Raw genomic sequence first — 12,486 nt, 5'->3', positions numbered from 1 at the left:
GAGGCGATGGACTGCCATTATTAACCGGTGTCCATCACCTCAGCCTCTCCCCGGCGGCCATTGCCGCGGGCCGATGACAGTGCGGATCCCCTCGCTCTCTTGACCGGGATTGGGGGCACTTTTGGCCCCCACCCGGTGATCAGCTGGGCGACCCGCCGCTGCGCAGACCACGCAGTGTGGGGCCGCCGAACATCCGGCCGCTTTGTGGCCGGGAGCCCCACACCGGTAGCAAAGGCCACTCCGGTCCTCCTCGTGCGAGCACCGTGCCACCACGTGCCCGCTTTCGAGGCACTTGAAACACCGGAGTGGCTTCTGCCGAAGCAGCTCCACAGCGGCCGAGACCCAGCCGATCCGGATCCGCCCTGCCGTCGAGACTTTCTTGACCGCGGCCAATGGGGCCCGCACCCAGCAGGTGCCCAGGCCCGACGCGCCGCGCCGAATCTCCCCGACGTTGACGGCGTCCGCCGTGCACTCGCCGTGCTGTGCCACGGCGGCCGCCACCTCCTCCCGGTCGGTACCGTCATCCAGGCCCATGACCCTCATCTCCGCGGTCTTGGTGGGCCTGGCGATGCGGACCGTACCGTCCGGGAACACGTCCCGGAACTTCGACGCGAGCGCGTCGGCCTGGTCTCCCGTCTGGGACCCTGGGATCTCTAGGATCCGGGCCCCAGTGGCCGCGGTCTTAAACCGCAGACTGTTTATGCCCAAGGAGGCGAGGTCAATCTTGTCCTTCGCCTCCTTGAGGACCTTTGAATAGGTCATTCCCGCCGCTTCCGCCTCCGGACAAAGGGAGACAACTACAGCCGCCGAGCGCGGTGCGCGCAATTTTGATGGTGAGGGCGGGGCCGGTTTGCCCTTCTTCCCCTGAGAGGGGGCCCCCGAGCTCCTCTGAGTACCTTGAGTACTCTGGGTCTGCCTCTCAGGGACGTTGCGATTTTTACCGCCCCGTCTCACCACCGTGCTCCAGCCATCGTTTGCGCGCCCCGCGCCCGACGGCCCCGGCTGTTGACTACCGGAGGTCGGCCGGCTGGTCGGTTGAGCCGCTGGAAGCGGCGGGAATTCAGCACCTCGCGCCCCGCGCAAATGGGGGCGTCCCGAAGCCCGGTCCCCCTGCGCCAGGGATGCGGGACAGAACCTCATACTGCCCATCGCTCTGCAGCGGCGGGCGGTGTACCGGGCGGATCGACGCCTCCTGAAGGGAATGAACCTTTTGGATCATTTCCTTCAGCTCCTGGAAACGGGCGTCGACCATAAACCCGGTCGAGCGCAGAAGTTCCGCCCGCAGTTCCTCGGTGTCTATCACTGACGCCGGGGCCGGGCCAGGTGCCCTCACCCTCGCAGGCCCCTGTGGTGCCTGGGAAGCAGCTGAGGGAGTCTGTGGTGTCCTCGCCGCGAGCTGCTGCATTTGTGTTTGGAGCTCCTGGATCTGGCGACGGAGCTCCTTATTTTCTTTATGGAGCTCCCCAATTCGCTTCTCCATATCCCGGCGCTCCACAGCCATCGCGGTGAAGTCGTTGTTGGCGGGGGCATTAACATCCAAGCCCTCCGCCAATCGCATCACAGCGCCGATGTTGTCCCTCAGCAGCTTTTGGTCGGTCCCCTTAAGGTTTCCGCACCTGCGCACCGTCTCCAGGGCAGCCACCAGCTTTTTCTGGGCCTCCGCCCTGAAGACGGCCACAGGCTGCATGTCATCCTTTGGGGGGACCTTCCCCTTCCCCACAGGGACCTCCGAGGGTCGGACGAACATCTCGTCGTCCCCCTGTTTCTCTTGCCGCCGGGATTTCGGCGACGTTGCCGGACTCTCCGTATTACGGCCCAGGGGCACCAATAAGGTGACCCCGTTTCCGGCCGACGGGCAGGGCATCTTCGACGGCTTGGCACTCCCGCCCGCCGCCCCGGAAGGGCCCGGTCCATCCGCGTGCGGCCGCTTCGACACGGCCGTTTTTGCGAGCCCGTCTTCGCTCGACACTAAACATCCGGACATCTCGTCCTCCACCAGCATCGAGCGCGTTGAGCGCGTAGAGCGCGTCGACGACGCTGAGGAAGGCCGAGACGCCCGCGACCTGGCCCGCGAGACGGGCCGCGACCTCGCCGACCGCACCGTGTCGGCATCCGCCAGCGTGATAGAGTCCGACATGGACCAAAACGCTAAGTCCCGCGGCAGAGACAAGCACTCCTCGTCCCCCCCAGTGGGGGACGGGAAAAGGAAGGGGCTGCTACTACCAGCCAACTTCCTCAACCCGGCCGCAAGGACGTCACGCCCGACCTAAGTCGGGCGGGTACTATGGAGGCTTGCGCCTCCACAAACTGCTCCAGGGTTTCCCCTGGAGCGGGGCACACGAGACTGGAGGTACCTCCGCGCCGTTCCCGGTGACACACCACAAACACCTCAGCGCATACAATAAAACAAAAACAATAACAAACCTAACCTAACTTACACTATCTTAACCTAACTGGCTTAACCTAACTATATGTACAGACCTAACTATGTATATACAAACTTAACCTAACTAATTAGTAAGAAAAGGAAAAGAAAAAGAAAAACAAATCACTGCAAAAGTTGCGCCAAAAACATCCAAAACATAATCCGACTCGAGTCCCAAAATGCAACCAACCTAACCTAACCTTTTTTTTTTTTTTTTTTTTTTCACGTCAGGAAAATCCATCATGGAGAACCATTCCCTTAGGGAAGAATGGATACTGCCGGACTCCTACCTGCTAAAAACCTGACGACTGTTCCTCCTCGACATAATCGCCGTGGCCATGGGATACGCAAAGCATTCACCAAGACCACCGGCATGGTTCCCATCGAAGGGACCTCCATCTAGGCGTGCAGGGAACAGTCTCTGCACGCCACCTCCAGACCCTAATGCCTCCCCGGTGAGCTTCGGATTGCCCTAACAATCCTCCACCCTAGGGTCAAGTCTGGAGTCGATGCCCACCTGATTGCTCAGGTGTCCATCGACTCCCCCCCCCCACCTGTGGCCCGTGCCGCGGCTCGGGCCGTTGGCGGGCGACACAGGCTTGTGACGCCCACTCGATGGTCGGACTTGCGACCCGCCGCGGCACAGTACCGACAGTTCGGTGATGGCGCGGCGCACCGTGCGGCCTTGTGGCCGGGCTCGCTGCAGCGGAAGCAAATTCCGCTGCTGTCTTCCTCAGCGGTGCATCGCAGGCCCACGTGACCTGTGAGCAGGCAGCGATAGCACCGCTGCGGCCTTGGGTCCAAAGGACTGAACCCGCGCCATCACCCAACCGATCTTGAGCCGACCGGCATCGGCCAAGTTCTTGGCGGCGGCCTCAGGACACCGCACCCAGACTGAGCCCGTACCCTGCGGGTTGCGCCGGATTTCCCCGGTTTTCACCGAGGACTCCCGGCACCCCCCGCCGCATGACGCGACCACCACGTCGGCTACCGACACCGAGTCGTCCAGGTCGACGAGCCTGAGCTCGGCCGGTTTGACAGGTCTCGGGACCCGGACGTCCTCGGGCAGGACCTCCTCTATTTTGGCAGCCAACGCGTCCGCCTTGTCGCCTGTGTCTGATCCGGGGACTTCGAGGATACGGGCCCCAGTCCTTCCCACTCTGTACCTAAGGTCGGTGATACCGAGCTGGGCCAATGAGATATTGGCCTTCGCATCGGTGAGCACCGACCTATAGGTGACGCCCCTCTCCTCGGCTCCCGGCCTTATGGTCAGAACCACAGCCGATGACCGAGGGGGGCGCGCCTTCACCTTCCGCGCGGGCTTCTTTTTCCGCTGCGGTTCCTGCGCTTGGCCGCCGCTTGGCCCCTTCTCCGGGCGCGCGTTGGCAGGAGCCGTCTGGCTTGCGCCAGCGCCCTTGCGCTTCCCGCGCCGAACCACCGTCGACCATCCCTCCCGGTTGGCTGATGTCGACGGTTGCGGGACGTCCTCCGCCACTGGGCTCCCGCTGCGGGACCCTAGTCGACCGCTGTACCGGATGATCCGGCAGTAGGCGTACTCTTGGCAGCTTTTGGCGGCCGCTTGCGCTTCGCCGAGATCCGCTCTTCCATCTCGGCGAAGCGGCGATCCATCAATTCGCCTACTCGCCGGATAATCCGGTCTTCGGCGTCCTCTTTGTGTGTCTGAGGTGGGGCACCTTCCGGCGCAGCCTCTGCGGTTCCCGTTATTACGACCGGTGGAAACTCGGCCGCAGTCTTCAGGTCCTCCACTTGCTGTAGGGCTTTTTGGAGGGCAAGGCGGTCTAGAGCGTTCTGTTTCCTCAGATCCTCTATTTTCTGAACGCTCTCCCGCGTTTGCCTCTCCCACCCCTCTCTCTCCGCCTTCAGCGCTGCCAGTTCGTCGGCCAGCGCGGCGGAAGACTGTGAAGCCATTTGGAGCTGTCGGAATTTCTTCCGCTCCTCGACGGACTCCTTCAACATGGCCGACTTCATTTCCTTCACGTCATCCAGCTCGGCGCGAAGCTTGCGGACTTCCCTCCTTAATGCGTCCTCCTCAGAGGAGCCGGACCTCAGCTTCAGGGTTCTGGACGCCGAGCGGATGACGCCAATGGCGCGGTTTATCTCTCCTGATTATTGTGCCCTTCAGGTTGCCGGACTTTCTCACGGCGTCTAGTACCTGAAGGCACCGTCCTCTACTTTGGCTCCGAGTTCGTCGGATCCCAAATGGTCCCTCGGACGCTTGGCAGATGGCAGCCACAGTACCGGGAGATTCCGCTTCGGACGCCGAAGCCTCAGTCTCCATACGGGACGACGGCGTGGCTGTCCGCGCTCCTCTCTTGGCCGATTGCTGGCCCCTGGACCGGTTCGACCTGGACCCCGTCGAGGCAACCTCCACCAGGTCCACCTCATCATCGTCGGAGTCCAACTCCCGACGCTTCTCGATGATCCTCCTCTTGCGGTGTTTCTTGGGTGGCGAGGTCCTTCCTCGAGCCAACCCAAGGCTGTCCTCAGATCTTAGTGACAGCGACGAACCTGTCCGCTCAGAGTCCATCTGCGACTCCCTCAAGTGCGTCGAGAACCTCCAGCTCATCCAGGATCACGACCCTTCTCATCATCAATCTCCTCAAAACTTCGGCGCTGGTCGTGTCCCCCCCAGAATACGTGGGACAGTCCACCCCCGGCAAATCCGGTGCGGTGGTGGAGGATTCTCCGATCGTTGAACGACCGGTACCTCCCTGGGGTAACTTCTTTTTCCGATCAGCCATGGTCATAATTGTCCTTTTTACGGGTGTGGTCCCGGACTTCGACGAGAAACGGAAACAGAAAACAAACCAAAAAGATAGAAAGACCAACAGACAGACAAAGACAGATAAGAACCAAACAAACTAAAAATAAAACAAATTAAACCCAAATAAAAAGAAGAACGAAACAACCAAATAAAAGAAGAAGAAACAAAAAACAAAAACAAAACGAAGAGAAAGTTGGGCGGGTTCCTGACTATCCTCGACTTTTGTCGAGGCATAGGAATCCTAAACCCGCCCAACCTGTGTGGGCTACTGGCCGACATAGTAGCCGTATCCCGAAGGAACGACTACTATCCCGCCCGGGGCGTACCAGAACCAAACCATTGCTCGGCCACCGTTCCCCGCGGACGTATCCACGAGGATGGGGAAGCCTCCCAATGGCAGGCCCATACTAGGAGGTTGCCCGACCCACGCCCCAACCTAACCTAACCTAACCTAACCTAACCTAACCTTTTTTTTTTTTTTTTTTTTTTTTACATCAGGAAAATCCGTCATGGAGACCCATTCGCCATAGGGGGCGAATGGGTACTGCCGGACTCCTACCGGCTAAAAACCTGATGGTATACCTCTCAGCCCATGGCGGGCGAGGTCGCGGGAACAGAGAGACATTCTTCCGCTTCCCCGCCCTGGGCTCGGATGGACACTCCCGGAAGGCGCCGCGGGGTATACGCCGGGCGCCTCCGCTCGGGCCACTAACCTTCATGGAGCTTTGGATGGCCCTACCCATCCGCCGCTCTGTGGCCCAGGTTGGATTGGATGGACTACGTGTCCATCCTCTCCTCCACTTCCGCTGGCCGGCGCGGGTGCGCGGGCCTTAGGAGCGCGGCATTGCTTGCCGCTGCCTATCCGGTGGTCGGCGTCACGACCAGCCGCCGCGCAGTACCGACAATGCGGCTTTGGCGCGACGCACGACGCGGCCTTGTGACCGGCCTGTCCGCAGCGGAAGCACATGCCGCCGCAGTCCTCTCTCGCGGTGCACCGCTGTCCCACGTGCCCCGTGAGAAGGCAGCGGTAGCACCGCAGTGGCCTCGGGTCTAAGGAGAACACCCGCGCCATCGTCCATCCAATTTTAACCCTGCCGGCGTCGACGAGGGCCTTCGCGGCTGCTACTGGGCAGCGCACCCATAAGGTGCCCACACCTGAGGAAGTGCGACGGATTTCCCCCGACTTAACGGTTTCCACCGTGCACTTCCCCTCCCGCGCCACCGCGGCCACTACTTCGGCTGCTGTAGCCGAATCGTCCAGGTCTCCAATGCGGAGCTCCGCCGATTTCATCGGCCTGGAGACCCGGACGGATCCCTCTGGCAGGATGGACGCCAGCTTATTTGCCAGCTGATCCGCTTTATCACCGGAGTCGCCCGGCACCTCAAGGATGCGCGCTCCGGTGATGGCCGGCTTGAATTTCAACTCGGTAATCCCGAGTTCCGCGAGGGAAATCTTATCTTTCGCCTCGCGGAGCACCGAACTGTATGTCAGTCCCCCCTTTTCGGCTTCTGGCTGAATTGTTAAGACAATCGCCGAAGAGCGGGGGGGACGCAGTCTTCTCTTTTTCGGCTTGGCCGATTCTTTTGTAGCCTCCCTTGTAGGGGCCGCTTGTGCGGCCGGCGCCTTCTGGGTTTTCGTCGCCGCCGAGCTCTTCTTGCCCCGCCGTACGACCGTCGACCACCCCTCCTCTGCTGTGCTTGTCGACGGTTGCTGGGAGAGGCCAGGGCTCATTTTGGCAACCGGACCTGGTCGATCCGTGGCCTCCTTTTTGTTCGCCGCGGCCCTAGCTGCTGGAGTTTTGGGCGGCGGCTGCACAGTCTTCTGGACGTCTTGCTTGGGAGGCGTCTTCTTCTTCTCCTTCTTTTTCCCTTTTTGGGGAAGTGCCTCCTCTAGTTTTGCAAATCGGGCGTTGAACATCTCCCCGATTTGCCTCACTATGCGACCCTCCATGTCGTCACTCGGTGTCAGGAGCACCGGTGGGTCGCATGACGTCACCTCCATCTTTTCCGGGATCGGCGGTGCGGGTGCAGGACTCGGCTCCGCGGAGTTCTGGGAAGCACTCCGTTGTGCCTTCCGCAGCGCCACATTACCCGCCAGGACTTTCTGTCGTAGCTCCACGTTGTCCTTGACGTATCGGTCAAGCTGTGCCTCCAGTTCGGCGTTTTCCTGCTTGAGCCGGGCGACTTCTGTCGGATCCGGCCCAGGTGTTACCCCTCTCTTTTTTAGTCCGCGGAGTTCAGCCATCTCCTTATCCATTTGGGCGAACTCGACGCGGAATCCCGCCATCATTTCTTTCAGGTCAAAGACCTCCTTCTCCAGGCGGGAATTGGCCGCCCTAAGGCGAGCGCATTCCGCCGTTGCTGACCTTGTCACTAGGACGTCTGAAGCCCGACGGATCGAGGCAACAGCGTCCTTTATCTCCCGGATGACACTCCCTTTAAGGTTGCCGGATCGGCGAACCGCCTCCAATATCTGATGCGCTTCCACATCGACCTGCTTCCCTAGGTCTTCTGCATGGCGCAACTCCTCCTCCTGCGATGGCCGACGGAATACCGGGCGCGCCGCCGGTTTCTTCGCCGACACATCCGAACCGTCGTCCGAATCCGTCTTCGCGTTTACGGGCGTGGCCCGCTTCCGCGTCCTTTGGCCGTGTTTCGGCGTCTCCACACTTAGTGCCGCTTCGAGCTCTGAGTACAGCGACAGAGATGAAGCCGTGAGCTCAGAGTCGAATTCCGTGTCCGGGTATGCGCTTAACGACCGGGGGACACTAGGGATCCCGGCCCTTTGGCGCTTTGTCCTGTCCCTGTGGCGCCACCTATCGACGCACTCCTGTTGCGAGTCAGCCTGACTGCGCACTCTTTCATCACTACGTCCTTCGCGGACCCACTCGGTGCTCCGTCCTTCGCGGACACTCTTCGTTCGCCGTCCTTCGCGGACCCACTTCGTTCGCCGTCCTTCACGGACCCAACATCGGATTTTTTGTGTTGTCTTTCCATATTTGTTCCCACGAGTATGGGGGAAAGGTTGCACAGCCGGCGTTGCCCCCTGCTACCGACTGCGGCCTAATACTCTTTGGGTGCGGCTGGTGCCCAAAGGTTGGTGCCCTTGCGGCCGGAGTTACTCCTCCGACCCGGCCGCCCCGGAGAACACGCTAACTGAAACGAATTCCAGCAGCGTGCTCCGCGTGACGACCTGTCCCTCGCCAGGCACCGAGCTTAGACAAGAGGTTTTTTATAGAGGTTGACTCCTCGCGGCCCCGGGCAATTAAGCCAAGAGCCCCCGCTCCTACACTGGGCCGATAGACGTGATCACCGACACCCAGTGCAAGTTTACGGTTTGAAGTCAGTTGCACCGAAGTGCTGTCCGGCTGCGCAGTTAAGCACCCACCGGACCTGACTTGCCAGTAGGCAAAGAAGAAAAAGAAGAAAAGAAAACAGAACGACAGAAAAGATTGAAAGAGAAAGAAAAGAAAAAGATGAAAACAGAAAAAGACAAAAGAAGTGCCTACTCCTACTCGCCGGACTATCGGCCGACATAGTAGCAGTATCCCGAAGGAACGTCTACTATCCCGCCCAGGGCGTACCAGAACCAAACCATTGCTCGGCCACCGTTCCCCGCGGACGTATCCACGAGGATGGGGAAGCCTCCCAATGGCAGGCCCATACTTGGAGGTTGCCCGACACACGCCCCAACCTAACCTAACCTAACCTAACCTAACCTAACCTAACCTAACCTAACCTAACCTAACCTAACCTAACCTAACCTAACCTAACCTTTTTTTTTTTTTTTTTCACGTCAGGAAAATCCATCATGGAGAACCATTCCCTTAGGGAAGAATGGATACTGCCGGACTCCTACCTGCTAAAAACCTGACGACTGTTCCTCCTCGACATATCGCCGGGCCATGGGATTCGCAAAGCATTCACCAAGACCACCGGCATGGTACCCATCGAAGGGACCTCCATCTAGGCGTGCAGGGAACAGTCTCTGCACGCCACCTCCAGACCCTAAAACCTCCCCGGCGAGCTTCGGATTGCCCTAACAATCCTCCACCCTAGGGTCAAGTTTGGAGTCGATGCACACCTGATTTTACTCAAGTGTCCATCGACTCCCCCCCCACCTGTGGCCCGCGCCGCGGCTCGGGCCTTAGGCGGGCGACACAAATTAGTGACGCCCACTCTATGGTCGGATTTCCGACCCGCCGCGGCACAGTACCGACAGTTCGGTGATGGCGCGGCGCACCGTCTCTCGCCTTCATGGCCGAACTAAATTTTGCAGCGAGAAACAGATTCCGCTGCAGTCTTCCCCGGCGGTGCATCGGACGCCCACATGGCCTGTAAGAAGGCACCGATAACACCGCTGAGGTCGCGGGTCCAGAGCCTGTACCCGCGCCATCACCCACCCCATCCAAAGCCGGCCGGCCGCGGCCAACTTCTTAGCGGCGGCCACAGGGCACCGCACCCACACGGAGCCCGTACCCAGGGAGTTGCGCCGGATTTCCCCGGTTTTAACCGCGGACTCAGGCAACCCCCCGCGCATCACGGCGACGACAACGTCAGCCACCAGTGTCGAGTCGTCCAGGTCTCCGATCCTAGCGGCGGCCAGTTCGGCCGACCTAACCTGGCCTAGACCCGGACGACGTCCTCGGGCAGGACCTGGACGACGTCCTCGGGCAGGGACCTCTCGATCCTGGCGGCTAACGCGTCTGCCGCCTCGCCTGTGTTCGCGCCGGGTATTTCTAAAATACGGGCTCCGGTCCTTCCCACGCGGAACCTCAGGTCGGTGATACCGAGCTGGGCCAAGGAAATCTTGGCCTTCGCCTCGGTGAGCACCGACCCATAGGTGACGCCCCTCTCCTCGGCTCCCGGCCTCATGGTCAGGACGACCGCCGACGATCGAGGGGGGCGTGCCTTCACCTTCCGCGCGGAAGGCTTCCGCTGCGGTTCCTCTTTATGGCCGCCGCTTGGCGCCTTCGTTGGTCGCGCGCTGGTGGGACCTGTCGGCTTGCGCCAGCACCTTGCGCTTCCCGTGCCGCGGCGCACAACCGTCGCCCAGCCCTCCTTGTTTGCTCCGGACGTCGACGGTTGAGAGGCACGTCCTCCACTGGGCTCCCCGGTCTGCGAGGTCCCACCAGCCACCGTGCCGGATGATCCGGCGGCGGGCGCACTCTTCGCGGCCTTCTGAACCCGCGTTCGCTTCACCGAGATCCGCTCCTCCATCTCGGCGAAGCGGATGTTCATGAGCTCGCCCACTCGCCGGATGATCCGGTCCTCAGCGTGCTCGGGCACGGTCTGGGGCGTGATACCCTCCGGCACTTCCGCCGTCGCCCCGGTGATCACCACTGGCGGGAGTTGCGCGGCGGTTTCCGCCTCCTCCAGCCTTCGCAAAGCCTTTTGCAGGGCTACACGGTCTAGAGCGCTTGACTTCTTTAGGTCTTCCAGTTGTCTGGCGCTCCCCCGTGCCTGCCGCTGCCACTCCTCCCTCTCCGTCTTCATCAGCTCGAGTTGTTCCGCCAATGAAGCGAAGGAACTGGCCTTCACCCGGAGGGCGACCAACTCGCGCCTCTCCTTCAGGCCCTCCTGGACCGCCGCATTTGACAGCTGCTGGGCCTCGTCCAGCTCAACACGCAGCATGGCGACCTGCCTCGTGAGGGCCATTACCTCCGCGCTGGTCGACCGCTCTTTGAGGACATCGGACGCCGAACGGATGGCAGAGACGGCGTCCTTTACGTCCCTTACAATGGTGCCCTTCAGGTTGCCGGACTTCTTTATGGCGGCGAGTACCTGAAGTGCACTGTCCTCTATTTTGGCGCCCAGCTCATCGGCGCGCAACGACTCGTCCGCAGTTGATCGGCGGACGGCAGTCCTCGACGCGGAGACGGACCTGGAGGATCCGGCCGAGGCCGAACCCTCTGTCTCCATGCGGGAGGCTGGCCTGCGCTTCCCCTTCCCACCTATCTTCGGGATCGCAGCCCGCTCCACCTGCACCACTTCGACGTCGTCGTCGGAGTCAAGGTGTTGTGACTTCTCGACGACACGCCTCTTACGCCTAAGCCTTTTGGGCGACGTGCTCACCCTCAGGCAGTCCTCCGTCGTTACCGACAGGGAGTTGCGGCAGTCCTCCGACGCAACCGACAGTCCGGACTCCGTACACTCGGAGTCCATGCCGGCCACGTGGATTTCCAGCTCCTCAATCCCCTGTACGGCCTCGACGCACCTCATGACCTCTTTCTCCCACTCCCTCCTACGACTGAGCGTGTCCCCCCCAGAAGACGCGGGACAGCCCACCCCCGGCAAATCCGGTGCGGTGGGGGAGGATTCTCCGGCCGCAGAGCGACCGGTACCTCCCTGGGGTACTTTTTTATTTCGTTCAGCCATCGTCATTTTGTTCCTTTTTACGGGTGTGGTCCCGGACTCCTACCTACAGCGAAACAGAAAAAGAAAGAAAACCAAAAAGGACAGAAAAGACAAAAGACAGACAAAGACAGATAAAAACCTAAGACAAACTAAAACCAAATAAATAAAAACACAAACAAAAAGAAGAAAAACCAAACAAAACAAAAGAAGGAGAAACAAACAAAAAGAAGACTAAAAGAAAAGTTGGGCGGGTTCCTAACTCCGGGATCCTCGACTTTGTCGAGGCATAGGAATCCTAAACCCGCCCAACCTGCCGGGCTACTGGCCGACATAGTAGCCGTATCCCGAAGGAACGACTACTATCCCGCCCGGGGCGTACCAGAACCAAACCATTGCTCGGCCACCGTTCCCCGCGGACGTATCCACGAGGATGGGGAAGCCTCCCAATGGCAGGCCCATACTAGGAGGTTGCCCGACACACGCCCCGGAACGCTTCAACCTAACCTAACCTTTTTTTTTTTTTTTTTTTTTTTTTTTTTTTTTTTTTCACGTCAGGAAAATCCATCATGGAGAACCATTCCCTTAGGGAAGAATGGATACTGCCGGACTCCTACCTGCTAAAAACCTGACGACTGTTCCTCCTCGACATAATCGCCGTGGCCATGGGATACGCAAAGCATTCACCAAGACCACCGGCATGGTTCCCATCGAAGGGACCTCCATCTAGGCGTGCAGGGAACAGTCTCTGCACGCCACCTCCAGACCCTAATGCCTCCCCGGTGAGCTTCGGATTGCCCTAACAATCCTCCACCCTAGGGTCAATTTTGGAGTCGATGCACACCTGATTTTACTCAAGTGTCCATCGACTCCCCCCCCCTGTGGCCCGTGCCGCGGCTCGGGCCTTTGGCGGGCGACACAA

The 12,486-nt window shown here is 60.2% G+C and overlaps 2 protein-coding genes across 2 annotated transcripts; both read right to left on the bottom strand.

Annotated features, from left to right (window-relative positions):
• Window positions 1-518: 518 nt before the first annotated feature.
• Window positions 519-2,137, bottom strand: LOC131845210 (uncharacterized; the record flags this gene model as incomplete). Its single annotated transcript, XM_059194252.1, has 2 exons — window positions 1,175-2,137; window positions 519-1,110 (listed from the first exon to the last, which is right to left on the bottom strand). Coding segments are annotated over exons 1-2 (1,555 nt in total), but the record flags the coding sequence as incomplete, so codon positions are not given.
• Window positions 2,138-5,925: 3,788 nt separating this feature from the next.
• LOC131845209 (uncharacterized) lies at window positions 5,926-9,529 on the bottom strand. Its single transcript, XM_059194251.1, has 2 exons — window positions 9,427-9,529; window positions 5,926-8,165 (listed from the first exon to the last, which is right to left on the bottom strand). Exons 1-2 carry the CDS (start codon window positions 9,527-9,529, stop codon window positions 5,926-5,928), a joined length of 2,343 nt encoding a protein of 780 aa, XP_059050234.1.
• Between the last annotated feature and the right edge of the window lie 2,957 nt (window positions 9,530-12,486).

Source organism: Achroia grisella, unplaced genomic scaffold (genome assembly GCF_030625045.1).
Source record: "Achroia grisella isolate CSIRO2021 unplaced genomic scaffold, CSIRO_AGI_Agris_v1 utg460, whole genome shotgun sequence".
Classification (NCBI taxonomy): domain Eukaryota; kingdom Metazoa; phylum Arthropoda; class Insecta; order Lepidoptera; family Pyralidae; genus Achroia; species Achroia grisella.
This window is presented reverse-complemented; position numbering and strand designations above follow the sequence as displayed.